General features: G+C 32.7%; 1 protein-coding gene across 5 annotated transcripts in view; it reads right to left on the reverse strand.

The window, feature by feature from the left end:
- The window catches only part of SSBP2 (single stranded DNA binding protein 2), a 313,722-nt gene that overhangs the window by 18,661 nt on the left and 281,149 nt on the right, over nt 1-13,912 (reverse strand). For all 5 annotated transcript variants that reach the window (XM_045497122.1, XM_045497123.1, XM_045497124.1 and 2 more), the window contains 5 exons: nt 13,673-13,708; nt 11,798-11,852; nt 8,452-8,522; nt 5,382-5,460; nt 2,851-2,879 (listed from right to left, as the gene is read on the reverse strand). In XM_045497122.1, the coding sequence (XP_045353078.1) occupies nt 2,851-2,879; nt 5,382-5,460; nt 8,452-8,522; nt 11,798-11,852; nt 13,673-13,708 (270 nt within the window). The remainder of the gene's footprint in view (nt 1-2,850; nt 2,880-5,381; nt 5,461-8,451; nt 8,523-11,797; nt 11,853-13,672; nt 13,709-13,912) is intronic.

Consider the following 13,912-nt stretch of genomic DNA (forward strand, 5'->3'; position numbering starts at 1 on the left):
ATTCATTCCTGGGCTGCAGGGCTGGTTCAACATTTGCAAATCAATCAATGGTGATACATCACATTAATAAAAGAAAAGATAAGAACCATATGATCCTGTCAATCGCTGCAGAAAAAGCATTTGACAAAATTCAGCGTCCTTTCTTAATATCCTTGAGAAAGTTGGGATAGAAGGAACATACTTAAACATCATAAAAGCCATTTATGAAAAGCCCACAGCTAATATCATCCTCAATGGGGAAAAACTGAGAGCTTTCCCCCTGAGATCAGGAACACGACAGGGATGTCCACTCTCACCGCTGTTGTTTAACATAGTGTTGGAAGTGTTAGCATCAGCAATCAGACAACAAAAGGAAATCAAAGGCATCAAAATTGGCAAAGATGAAGTCAAACTTTCGCTTTTTGCAGATGACATGATATTATACGTGGAAAACCAAATAGACTCCACCAAAAGTCTGCTAGAACTGATACATGAATTCGGCAAAGTTGCAGGATTCAAAATCAATGTACAGAAATCAGTTGCATTCTTATACACTAATAATGAAGCAACTGAAAGACAAATAAAGAAACTGATCCTATTCACAATTGCATCAAGAAGCATAAAATACCTAGGAATAAACCTAACCAAAGATGTAAGAGATCTGTATGCTGAAAACTATAGAAAGCTTATGAAGGAAATTGAAGAAGATATAAAGAAATGGAAAAACATTCTGTGCTCATGGATTGGAAGAATAAATGCTGTCAAAATGTCAATACTACCCAACGCTATCTACACATTCGATGCAATCCCAATCAAAATTGCACCAGCATTCTTCTCGAAGCTAGAACAAGCAATCCTAAAATTTGTATGGAACCACAAAAGACCCCAAATAGCCAAAGTAATATTGAAGGAGAAAACCAAAGCAGGAGGCATCACAATCTCAGACTTTAGCCTCTACCAAGCTATAACCATCAAGACAGCATGCTATTGGCACAAAAACAGACACATAAACCAATGGAATAGAATGGAGACTCCAGAATTGGACCCACAAATGTATGGCCAGCCAATCTTTGACAAAGCAGGAAAGAATATCCAATGGAAAAAAGACAGTCTCTTTAACAAATGGTGCTGGGAGAACTGGACAGAAACATGCAGAAGAATGAAACCAGACCACTTTCTCACACCATTCACAAAAATAAACTCAAAATGGATGAAGGACCTGAATGTGAGACAGGAAACCATCAAAACTCTAGAGGAGAAAGCAAGAAAAAACCTCTGTGACCTCAGCTGTAGCAATTTCTTACTTGACACATCTCCAAAGGCAAGGGAATTAAAAGCAAAAATGAACTATCAGGACCTCATGAAGATAAGAAGCTTCTGCACTGCAAAGGAAACAATCAACAAAACTAAAAGGCAACCAACGGAATGGGAAAAGATATTTGCAAATGACATATCAGACAAAGGGCTAGCATCCAAAATCTATAAAGAACTCACCAAATTCCACCCCTGAAAAATAAGTAATCCAGTGAAGAAATGGGCAGAAGACATGAATAGACACTTTTCTAAAGAAGACATCCAGATGGCCAACAGGCACATGAAAAGATGCTCAACGTCGCTCCTCATCAGGGAAATACAAGTCAAAACCACACTGAGATACCACCTCATGCCAGTCAGAGTGGTTAAAATGAATAAATCAGGATACTATAAATGCTGGAGAGGATATGGAGAAATGGGAACCCTCTTGCACTGTTGGTGGGAATGCAAACTGGTGCAGCTGCTCTGGAAAACAGTGTGGAGGTTCCTCAAAAAATTAAAAATAGATGTACCCTATGACCCAGCAATAGCACTGCTAGGAATTTACCCAAGGGATACAGGAGTGCTGATGCATAGGGGCACTTGTACCCCAATGTTTATAGCAGCACTTTCAACAATAGCCAAATTATGGAAAGAGCCTAAATGTCCAACAATGGATGAATGGATAAAGAAGATGTGGTTTATATATACAATGGAATACTACTTGGCAATGAGAATGAATGAATTCTGGCCATTTGTGGCAACATGGATGGAACTGAAGAGTGTTACGCTAAAAGAAATAAGTCAGGCAGAGAAAGGCAGATACCTTATGTTTTCACTCATATGTGGATCCTGAAAAACTCAACAGAAGACCAGGGGGGGAGGGGAAGGGGGAAAAAAAATTACAGAGAGGGAAGGAGGCAAACCATAAGAGACTGTTAAATACTGAGAACAAACTGAGGGTTGATGGGGGTGGGGAGGATGGAAAAGTGGGGTGATGGGCATTGAGGAGGGCAGCTATTGGGATGAGCACTGGGTGTTGTATGGAAACCAATTTGACAATAAATTTCATATTAAAAAAACACTTTGTTCAAAAACAAAATTTATAAGGTTATTCTAATAATCTTAATAAGTTCCATGTGGAATGAAATACAAATAAAAAACAACACAGAGGGTTGCCTGGTTGACTCTTGATTTTGACTCAGGTCATGATCTCATGGTTATGAGATCAAACCCTGTGTCTGGGCTCTGTGCTCGGTATGGAGCGCCACCCCCCCCCCTTTTTTTTTTTTTTTTTTACTTAATTTTATTTTTTAATTTACATCCAAGTTAGTTAGCATATAGTCCAAAAATGATTTCAGGAGTAGATTCCTTAATGCCTCTTACCCATTTAGCCCATCCACCCTCCCAAAACCCCTCTAGTAACCCTCTATTTGTTCTCTCGGTATGGAGCCTTTTTAAGATTCTCTCTCCTTCTCTCTGCCCCTCCCTTGCTCATGTGTGCTTGTTTTCTCTCTCTCAAAAAACAAACATAAACAACCCAAAACACAAAAAACCCAGAGATTATACAATACTCACCTTGGAAATACTGTCCATATCTCCTGACCCTGAAACAAAATATGAAAAGAAAATGTTTATTAGATAATAATTTCATATACAAATTAAGTATTCCTTTAATATAAATAAATGCAGTACACTCCTTGTATTTTCCAGTATGTATCTCCTTAATTTTTTAATCTTAAAAAATTATTTACTCAGAGTGCCTGGGGGACTCAGTTGGTTAAGCATCCTACTCTTGGTTTTGGCTCAGGTCATGATCTTTCGGTTTCTGAGTTTGAGCCCTGCATCAGGCTCCATGCTGACAGTGCAGAACTTGCTTAGGATTCTCTCTCTCTCCCTCTCTCTCTGCTCCTCCCTTGCTCATGCTATCTCAAAATAAATAAACTTAAGAAAATTCGTTTTCTCTTATACTGTCTGGTGAGTAAGTATCATCGATGGCAATGCAAGGATGAGCTATACCTCTCGCTCTGAACCATTTTTTTTGTTTATTTTTGTAATGGTAGAATTAAGAAAAGTATCATTATCATAAATTCCTGAAAATGAAATGTAAGAGAGATCACTTATAAATCCTATTCAATTCAAATTTTTAAAATGTATGTATGTATATGTATATATAGACAGCAAGAGATAAATATATTTTCTGAAACGATGCTTCTAAATCTGACAAAATATAAGATGGACATCTGCAATATTTAAAAATATTATGAGCCATATTTTACTATAATAACCAAAGTGAAGAATTTTTAATAACATTAAAAAATTGACAGCAATCAATATTCATGGCAATCCATCAGAAGTAAGAATGTCTTTATAATACTGTAATTTTAAGTAGATTCCTGGGAGAAATGAAAAATCAATACTAATTTCTTACTTAAGAAGTGGAATCATACATTAGGTAACAAGGAACAATAATCAGATCTTTGCCACATGTTAGCTTTATTTTTAACCATTTTAACAATTAATTTTTTGGCATAAACATATTCTACTATTTTAATAGTAAAACATTCAGTTATAGTCACAAATAAAGTTAGTGCTTATAAACATACATAATACATTGATACATATTGAATGCACATATGTAATTATGTAGATATAAATATGTGTAACAATGTTTATTATAAAAAGTAATAAGCCACATGCCAAGCATATGTGAAACTCTTCCTCAAATTCTATTCTAGTGAATAACTGAAAATTTTCTATGACCAAATGTCATATTTTCAAAAATAATTTTACAAATTAAAAGATTGGAAAGTGAGTTATGTTGCAATACATTAAAAAATAAAATTCTAGAACAGTGCTGACAGGTAGAGCTTTGTGTGATGATGGAGATGTATCTCTATTCTATGTTTCATTATGGTAGCCATTAGCTACACATGGCCATGTACATTTGATAGGAGGCAGTGCAGCTGAGGAAGTAAATGTTACATTTTATTTAATTTTGACTTAAAATTAAATAGTCACACATGGCTAGTCACTACCATAATTGAACAGTGCAAATTAAGGCTTTGATATCTAGGCAACACATGTACGTATATAAAACAAGTATGGACCTTAAAAGCTCAAAAGTCTAGCAACAGGTTGCAAATAGTTTCTTGATTATTGAAGTTACAGAGCTTTTCAAAGTATTAGAGGCTGGTGTTTGGGCGGAGTCGTGGAATCTGTGTACAACCTAAGTTACTCATGGGCATAGTTATTCCAACTTAAGTAAAAGATGGTTCTTTTTCAAAAGAAAAAAATCATAAGCGTCTATCCCCATTGTCAACTTTTAGCTTATGTTACTGTTACTTAACACATATGTAAACATAAAATAAGTGTAGTTGTTGTTTTATGGGTTTTGTTTTGGATTTGCATTTGGCCTGCCTATATGTACAGTGCACTGTGTGATCTAATTGGTTTTGTGCCACTCATCTCTATTTCTCACTGTTGTGAAACTCTTTGTTCTCCGTGAAGACACTGGGCTTCATTTGGTAAGAAGGCATCATTTATGAGGTATGTTTTCAACTATTAGTCATAGTACTCGAAATCTGCTTTGCCACGAGTATGTGGCACTGCTCTCTTTTAAGAAAATCATCCAGATAATCCAGAATATAATTAAATTTTATTGTTAAAAGAGACAAACATTAAAATACAGAAACAAAGTTAAGAAATGCTTGCAGAGAACATAAGTTCCTCTGAGACTGCATCTATAGACCTTCGTAGACAAACCAGCTCAGAAGATACTGTAGCTCTCCAGGTGAGGGATATGTAATATGTGCTCAGAGCAGCAATATCTCCTTTTATCATAAAACACTCAGATTTTGATAGGTGAAAAGTAAATACCTGTGAATAAGAGCTAGGTTAGAACAATCCTCACATTTCTGATTTTCAAATGATCTCCAGTTATCATAACCAATATCCTGTAACGTCTCAGTCTGAAGTGAAAGTTGAAGCATTTTAAAATAAATTCAAAGTAAATAAAGGTATACAAAAGCAATTTGCAAACTGTAATATCCACTCTGTAGAATAAAAGTTTTGTTTTGATTTCTAAACATCAAATTGCATATCCTTACCTAAAGAGCCATTCATGTGATGTGACTCCATTCCTCCTAATCCACCCATGGGACCATCTGACCCAGGGCCCATTGGAAACTTTAAAAAATGAAGAGAATTTCTATGATCACACTGAAAACAAGTATTTATCTAATGTTACAATATCTATCTTTAACATTGTAAGACACTTCCACAAATTATTTTCATTTCCAAATAATGGAGGTTATTTTCCTAGATTTTTTTCAGCCTTACAGATTCTGAAACTGACTGCCCTACTTTCCTCATACCATCTGCTTTATATTCTGGATCTTCAGGTTAATCCTCATTTATATCCATATTTTCTTCAGATATTCTCAACTAGAAAGCACATACATTCCAGTGCAAATTAGAGGATAAACATTCTCTTCTCTGCTATTGACAGATCTTGCTATATAAGCCAGAGATGATTCCTAGGAAGCTGCTAAAAGTATTGACTTATTAATAAGAATAATTCAACATTATTATGCCAACATTAAGATTTTTCTTAGCAGCCAATCTATCTTTGTTCAAATGGACATAATAAATAATTCCATCTTGTAGTTTAAATACATTTAGCTCCTTGGGGACAGCTCAATATAGTTAATTCTTGGCAGTCTCAACTATGTCAGTTCAATGACAATTGGACGTTCTACAGCAGTTATATTTAACATTTAACTACTTTAAAAGTAGTGGGATTATTTTATTTTAAGTTGGAAGCCCAGTACAAAACAGATGTGAACTGACATACGATGGTGGAGCAGGTGGTGGAGAAGCCATGGCCTGCCCACTCAGTCTTTTCCTTATCTCCCTGGAATATTCCTGAGGAAATCTAGAGCCCAGTTTGAAGACAAGTTATCTATAATTATCTTATGTTTACAGTTAAAATAGCCTACTGAAAACCACTTGTTCTTAAAATTTCTGATGCCAAAAGCATTTCTTCCATGTTGTATGGTACAGAATACTGAATGTGGTGTGTGTGTATTTACGTGTGTAGATGGGGTGGTGATGCTTACTAATCAAATAGGCTTTTGGGAGAAAAACAATTGCCCTCAACAGACAACCAGTAACTGTATATAATATATATATGATTGTTAGGAAATAAGATGGCTTTCTATCACTGGGATCACACAGCCACATGCTTATACATTTTCCCAGGATAATGTCATTTCTGTTGCCTAAAATTTTGTAGCCTTAAAGCATACAGATTGATTTATATAAATTCTATTTGGTTTATAAATATTTTATAGATTCTCTCTATATAGATTCTATATATAGATTCTATATATTCTAAGTTGTTTACTTAGAATTAATTTTAGAAATTTAATTTATAAATCAATTAAAGAAACATTAACTTTTTAAGCTATCATTTGAGGTAGCTTAAGAATGATAGCTTAAAGAAATTAACTTTGAACTTACTGTTTTATTCAGCCTTTGTCAAAAGCATAGTATAGATCTGGGCTGAAAAACTAGTGCTGGTAAGGCCAACACCCTCTGAACTTACTTGGTTCGGTCCCTTCATCTGGCCCCCACAGTGTTTTAAAAGACACAAAGACTATTGGTATGTATGCTTGAAGCACAAAAAACTGCAGTCCTAGCCCTCAGCAGGCATTTGCTTTTACTACCTCTGGCTGAGATGAATGGCATTTGAAAAAGTGACACGATCAGCTTCTACTTTTCTTGGATCTCTTATCTTTGTATTGAGTTAGAGAACCAGAATGGAACATACTTGGATGGTATCAGCTTAGCTGCCCACAGAAATGTCTTCAGTGCCATATGCTCTGGGTTTCCTCTCGCACTCCCTCCATTTTAAATATCAAGTTCTAAGATATGAAGCTGCACTATGAAGAGCTTTTCTATATTTTTGCTAAATTTCTAAAATGAACATTGTTCATTATCATATTCAATGTTCATTAAGATCACTGTGGAAACACCCTTTAGACATTACTGATAGGAACTTGTTTCTTTTCTCCTGAAAACCAATTTATTTGATTATATAAAGAGGCTAGTGATAACTGAAGGCAGTACTGCTTAAGGGAAATAATATACGAGCTACAACACAAACTTACATAAGTAAACTTATATTTACTAGCAGCCATGTTTCAAGAGTAAAAAGAAACGGGTCAAGTTAATTTTAATAATATATTTCATTTATCCTGCGTATCAAAATTATTTCAGCATATATTCAGTATAAAAATTTTAATAAAATCTTTTACATTATTTTTTTCATATTAACTCCTCAAAGTCTAGTGTGTATTTTATACATCACATTTCAATTTGGACTGGCCATATTTCAAGTATCATATTATACTGGATGGATTTCAAGTTTCCCTTTAAAGTCTTTACTGCTAAGAAGCTCAATTATAATAATTATTTCATTCCTGTTTTTTGGTATACTTATGGAAATTCCTTTATGTCTTCTGATTTTTATTTAAACTAAGCAGCCTTATATTCATATATGTCTGTGTATTAACTATACCTTGTTATAAATATTTTTGTTAATATGTAGGTCTTATAGATAAATAATTTTCTGTAAGCTTTCATGGAAAAATAACAACCAGATGCATTATTAAGAACACCCAAATTCTTTATGTAGAACTGCTGCATTTCCATATTTAAACTCCAGATTTCAAAAATCTAAAGAAAAACAAGCAAATCCAACTTCCTGATTTATTTCAAGTTTATCAGGATAAAAGAAATAAACAATCACAATGAAAAATTTAGTGATGCTAAAAATGAGGCGAATGTCAATGATTACACATTAACTATCATTTCAAATAGTGTTAATTATTAACTATTTGAGATTTTAGATAAAACCACACACCAACATTTTATAATTGATTAGGTTCAGTTTTACATTTAAGTTATAATGATGTGCAATCTTTTGTTATACATTTTTGTATTTTATATTTTTTGTCAATCCAGAACATAGAAGGGATTTGATTATTTTTGGATATCTAGTAAGTTTCTGGATAGTAAAAGAGAAAGCTTAAATAGTATCTAGGAATATTCATTACACTTAGAGTTTGAGCCTTGAAATACATTCCAAAATTTAAAAAAAAAATTCATATTTACATTGGGCCTGTTAGGTCCAGGAGGTACTGCATTCATTAAAGTATACATGTTGTCTCCAGAGTTGGTTGAATCTGAAACAAAACATTACCTAATTAATATCTTTCTTTATAATTTACACCCAAGTCATCACAAAGTAATAATCAGAGATGATCTGCACACACATACATATTAATAGCTGCAGCACTTAAAATAGTCATTACTAATGTTCAGAAACAAATACTTGTAAGTCATTTTCCAACTCAGAAATTACCATTCTGAGGTTGTAAATGAGAATATTTACCTAATATATAAGGGGTAATCACTTGAATAATTCTGGTCAAAAGGAACATTACTTTAAAAATCTCAAATATTACAGTAAAGTTTTTCTTTTCTAAAAAACATGGATACTTTTTGACTTCATTAAGCAATGTGTATAACAAAAATCTCCAAAAATTCAAATTCAGTAGCTTTTCAGTTTTCATTGTTTCCTTAGGCTTCTTATATACTAATTTAAAACAGTTTATTTATCTAATAATTATTAATAGCTGGTGGGATATCCTGGCTTAATTCTAACATAAAGAGAGTATACAATTAGAATGAAAAATTCTCTTGCTTAAAGTAAAAGTCAGCTTCTTCCAGTACAGCTTTTGATGAATTTTTTTTATTCATTTTATTCTTGATTCATTATAGTAAAAATAACTGTAGTGTGTATCCATATAAAATAAGTACCATTTTATAATATTAAAAAATTTACATTTCATGTCTATTAGCTAATTCTAATAAAGTCTCTGAGTACATATGTTTTTATAATGTATTATCTATAGTAAAAGGCCATATATTTTACATTTAGGAAATATGTTTTTCTATTTTCCCACAATTATATAATTTTCTTAAATATAATGTATTAGGCCTCTCTATTCTGAAAAAAAAAAGTGTTTCAAATCTACATTAATATATCCTACTGCTGAAAAAGCAGAAATGCCCACTTCAGATGAATCTCTATTTGTTTATACCAAGTAAGGTCCCGATCTACTTTTGTGGCCTTAATTATTTATTTTACATCCTTATGTACATTATATTCCTGTCAACTCAGGCTGCTTGTTCTTTCCTGTGTATGATCAACCGTTTAAATCTCCATATTTTTGTTCTTAATTCCTCCAAGTATCTTCTCCCCAGTGTCCATCTACTGAAATTCTGCTCACTACCCCAGGCCCACTGCAAATGTTACCTCTTTCATGAGATTTTGTTTTCTGAAACTTCTGAATTCATGCATGCCCCCTCATCATTGAATTCTGCTTTGCATTCTAGTTAACATTTTGTCTTGTTCTTGTCTTTGTTATAGTAAGTTCATTGAGAGAAGGAAAGAGATCATGTCTTATACTATGTGCCACAGACAATAAATATCTGCTGAGATTTAACTAATGGAATACACTTTATCCCATAAAAATGTATCTTTCAGAAAATTAGTCATTACTAATGACTAAACACAGGAGATCTTCAAATGGTTTTTCATCTTTATTAGCCTAATTTTACTTAACTAATTTTAATAATTAACTTGGAAGGAAAATAGGCTGTATATTTTAAATATATAGAAAGAAAAAAAATTTGTTGTTTTTAACACCAATCAAAAACATACTTTCATCTATAGAAACACCAAGAGAAGTAAGGTTGGTATTTTCCAGACTTCTTTTTATATACAGAAAAACTTTACAATAAAGTAGACCTTATGGAACCTGTTTTTGGTGGGGAGAGCATTGGCTTCAAATTAGGAATGACTATGCAAAAGATGAGCCCACAGGAGTACGCACAAGGCTAGGAAGACATACTGGTGGCAATTTGTTGGCTTGGAAGGATGGAGAGTAATCAGATTACTTATCACCTGAAAAGTTTAGTGGTTTCTCCAAAAAATTTCATTTATATTGTAGTGAAGTGTTTATTAATCACATGCTACCTTCATTCATAAATTAAACATTAACTTCACATATAAGAATGCAAATGTGCGCAAGATGTTCAATTCGCCTAATTCTATCTTGAACGAATTGTTTCACTTCAATGAAGATGCTCTGAGGACAGAGATCCATGAAATATTTATGCTATATTCCAAATCAGTACTGAAGCAAAGCAAAATTTTGTGTTAATTATCAGATTGATGCTTTTTCAAAATTAAGAAGATTCAAAAATTAAAAATTATTATTTATTGATATGATCAATGATAGTTAAGTTCAAGCTTCCACACATCTTAGATTTCAACAAACCAGCTAAAAACATATGAATTTAATATTGTAACATAATTCAGTATTTTTTTATTATAAAAATCTCCCATCTCTTTCATTACCCAGAGGTTAACACTGATAAAGTCTTAGAGCCTATTTCTTTGTCTTTCTACATTTTTGTATTAAATATTTTACAATAAAATTGTAATCATATTATATTGAATCATGAACATTTATTCTCCATGTCATTAACAATTCTTTGATAATAATTTTAATGGCTACATTATATTCCTAAAAATTAATTTATTACTTTTGCTAAAATTGGATTAGGTTTGTGCCTACTATTTCACTATTAACTATAAAAAAATGAGCACCCTCTACATAAATCTCGGGTTGTATCTCTAATTATTCTCATAGCAGGATGATAGAAAAAAGTGAATATGAACTTTTTCATGGCTCTTGATACATGTTGCCAGAGCAGTTTCTAGGAGGGGTGTACCAATGTAAACTTCCACCATTACAGTCCTCAAGAAGCAACACATTTAATAGTCTATATTAAAGTCTTGAAAAGAAAGGATAAAGCTATTTAAAATCATTATATTCAATGATCACAGAAATACTGAGGCATTTTAGTTTAAAAATATTAAAAGAAAAAAATCTTCCTCCAGTACACAGTGAATTTATTAGCTAATAAGTACATACGGACATGTAAGCATATTGATATCTATTGATATCTTAGTGAGATAATAGAAATGGTGGGTCTGATTAAAGCTAATCCATTGGCTTTACACGGATCCATCCATGTATTTCATGTGTTATGCAGAATTTTTCTAAGTTGTGAGATTTGGATTCTTTTTCAGAGTCTCAAGGAATCTTTGCGTCAGATAAATTATTGGGCAATTCATATAGATCAACACCATTTGCAATCTGATTATATCTATTACTCACACGACAGGAATTTTCTACAGACTTAAAGTAACTGGACAACAGTTATTTTTAAGAACACTACTTCTTCCTACTTGCTACCTCTAGTCTACTTCCTGTTACCATCAATGAGATAATGAATACTACTGACTCTCTGTCATAACAATTTCTATATTTTGTGGTTTTATTCTAATAATCAAATGCCCGTGTGGTTGGTGTGATTACAATACCTGCTGGACTAGGCATGATGGGTGTTCCTGGTGGCCCTCCACCTCCTGGAGGACCCTAAATAATTATACAAAATTTCAGTAAAAATAAGGCATTTCATAAACAATGTAAGGAAAAACAGAAGAAAAGTTAGGCTTATCTATAATAGTCCAATTTGAAAATAACAGAGGAATTTTCTCCATAATTTATTTTCTTTGAGTGCAGAATCATTTCACTATTATGCAAGATATGATTTAGCTTAAATATGTTAAGATTGTTTTAATAAGTTTCCAAAAACAATGAGCCTGTAACACTGATGTATTATTCAGGACTTAATCATATCAGGTATAATGAGGTTAAGGAGAAACCATTTATTGGGGCCTTTACAAATCCATAAAACAGAATCATTCATGTGTATCTGTGACTATAATTTTCTTATATTTTGTATCATCATTTTTTATAGGAAACTAAAAACTCAAAGATATTCATATGCTTAAAAAATACGTTGATGCTATTTCTTTTTCTATTGGTATCAACTATAACACTTCTAGAGCATGGAACCTTCTGCTATCATATCAATTAGAAATGAGGGGCAACATTGACTAATGCTGTGGGTTACTAATCAACTGGAAATGGAAATTAGGTGATTCTAAGGTTAACTCAGTTATTTCAGACAACCAATTCAGGTAAAGGGTTTTAGAATTTTTTAGCTTTAAAGTAATCTGTATAAATTACTAAGTGGATAAATTTGTATTTCATTCTGAGTAGACATAGCCCACTAATTATTTCAGATTATATATATATATATATATATATATATATATATATATATATATATTTGCTATTTAATAAGAAACTTAAATTTCCTTTCAGATAAAATTCTATAATTTCATAAAACTATGTATTAGGCTTATTCTTAAGTGATTTGAGAAAAAAATAGGTTTTACCCACATCTTACTTTCATTTTTGTTTCATAGAGAATGTGAAAAATGTTAGGCCTCTTAGTTTGTATAGCTTAAGAGAACATTGAGCACTAAGTTCACAGGTCCAAAACAGCATGTGCTTTTTACTATGTTCATAAAACACTATTTCTACGGAGAGTAAAATGCTCATTGATCTTCTTAAGCACTCCTTTTTTCCTACCCCAGTTAGCCACCACCTCTGAAAATTTCTTTAGGAAAGATTTTCCTTTTTACCATTTTATCTTTGCTCTTCTGTTAGGCGTTTACTCCTAAATATTATAACAATTTATCTTCCATGGTGGCCTTGAGATGTAGCAAGGATTATAATGTTATGAGGGTTAAAAGGTCATTTGTAAGTTCAAGAGCTCATGTAAAACCTACTAATTTGACTTTAGGAGTAAATGAATTATTGGAAAATTTTAACATGTACTAAATAATGATAAGAAGAAAAATAAGTGCTTTTAATATCAAAGTATAAAAAAGCCCACGGCCCCCAAATGACTAGTCATTATTCTGCGATATGATTCCCTTTGTGATCGGGAAACAGTTTAATGTCTTCCTAAACTTTGTGTGTGGTGAGTGGTATGAGGGAGGGGGTGTACCTCATTCTCCTGGAGAACTGCAAATTCAAGCTTGGCATTGTGTAACTGGGTATGGCTTTCTTCATGATTGGACAGAGTGTATTGTATTGGTTTACAGAAACATATGCTAAAGTAAAACACAGTACTCAGGGCAATTTTGGCCAGATTGATAACTGTCTCACTAATGAACATCAACATATGTACTGAGGTTGGCAGACGAAAAACTCAATACATATCAGATGTTCACTTCTTGGCCAATACACAGGGGCTCTTCTTAACATCTGGACAACTATTTCATTGCCCAAATAAAACATAACATCAATTCTTATGAGCAAACAATCCCAAATGTACTTACTACATAATTCCCAGGAGATGCTGAGGAGTATGGTATCTGGAACACGAATAGGACAAAGAAATATATATTTTGATTCATGTGACAATACGGAAACTTACCTACAATGAATCTATATTCTGACTTTTATCAAGTTTTAAAATGTATCACAAAGGATGATAAAGAATAAAGCCATTTATATCTGTCTGAGTGCTGGAAAATGAATAAATGCAACATTATCTTGAATTTATAAAAAAGAGTGGA

The sequence above is a fragment of the Leopardus geoffroyi genome, chromosome A1 (assembly GCF_018350155.1).
Source record: "Leopardus geoffroyi isolate Oge1 chromosome A1, O.geoffroyi_Oge1_pat1.0, whole genome shotgun sequence".
In the NCBI taxonomy this organism is placed as follows: Eukaryota; Metazoa; Chordata; class Mammalia; order Carnivora; family Felidae; genus Leopardus; species Leopardus geoffroyi.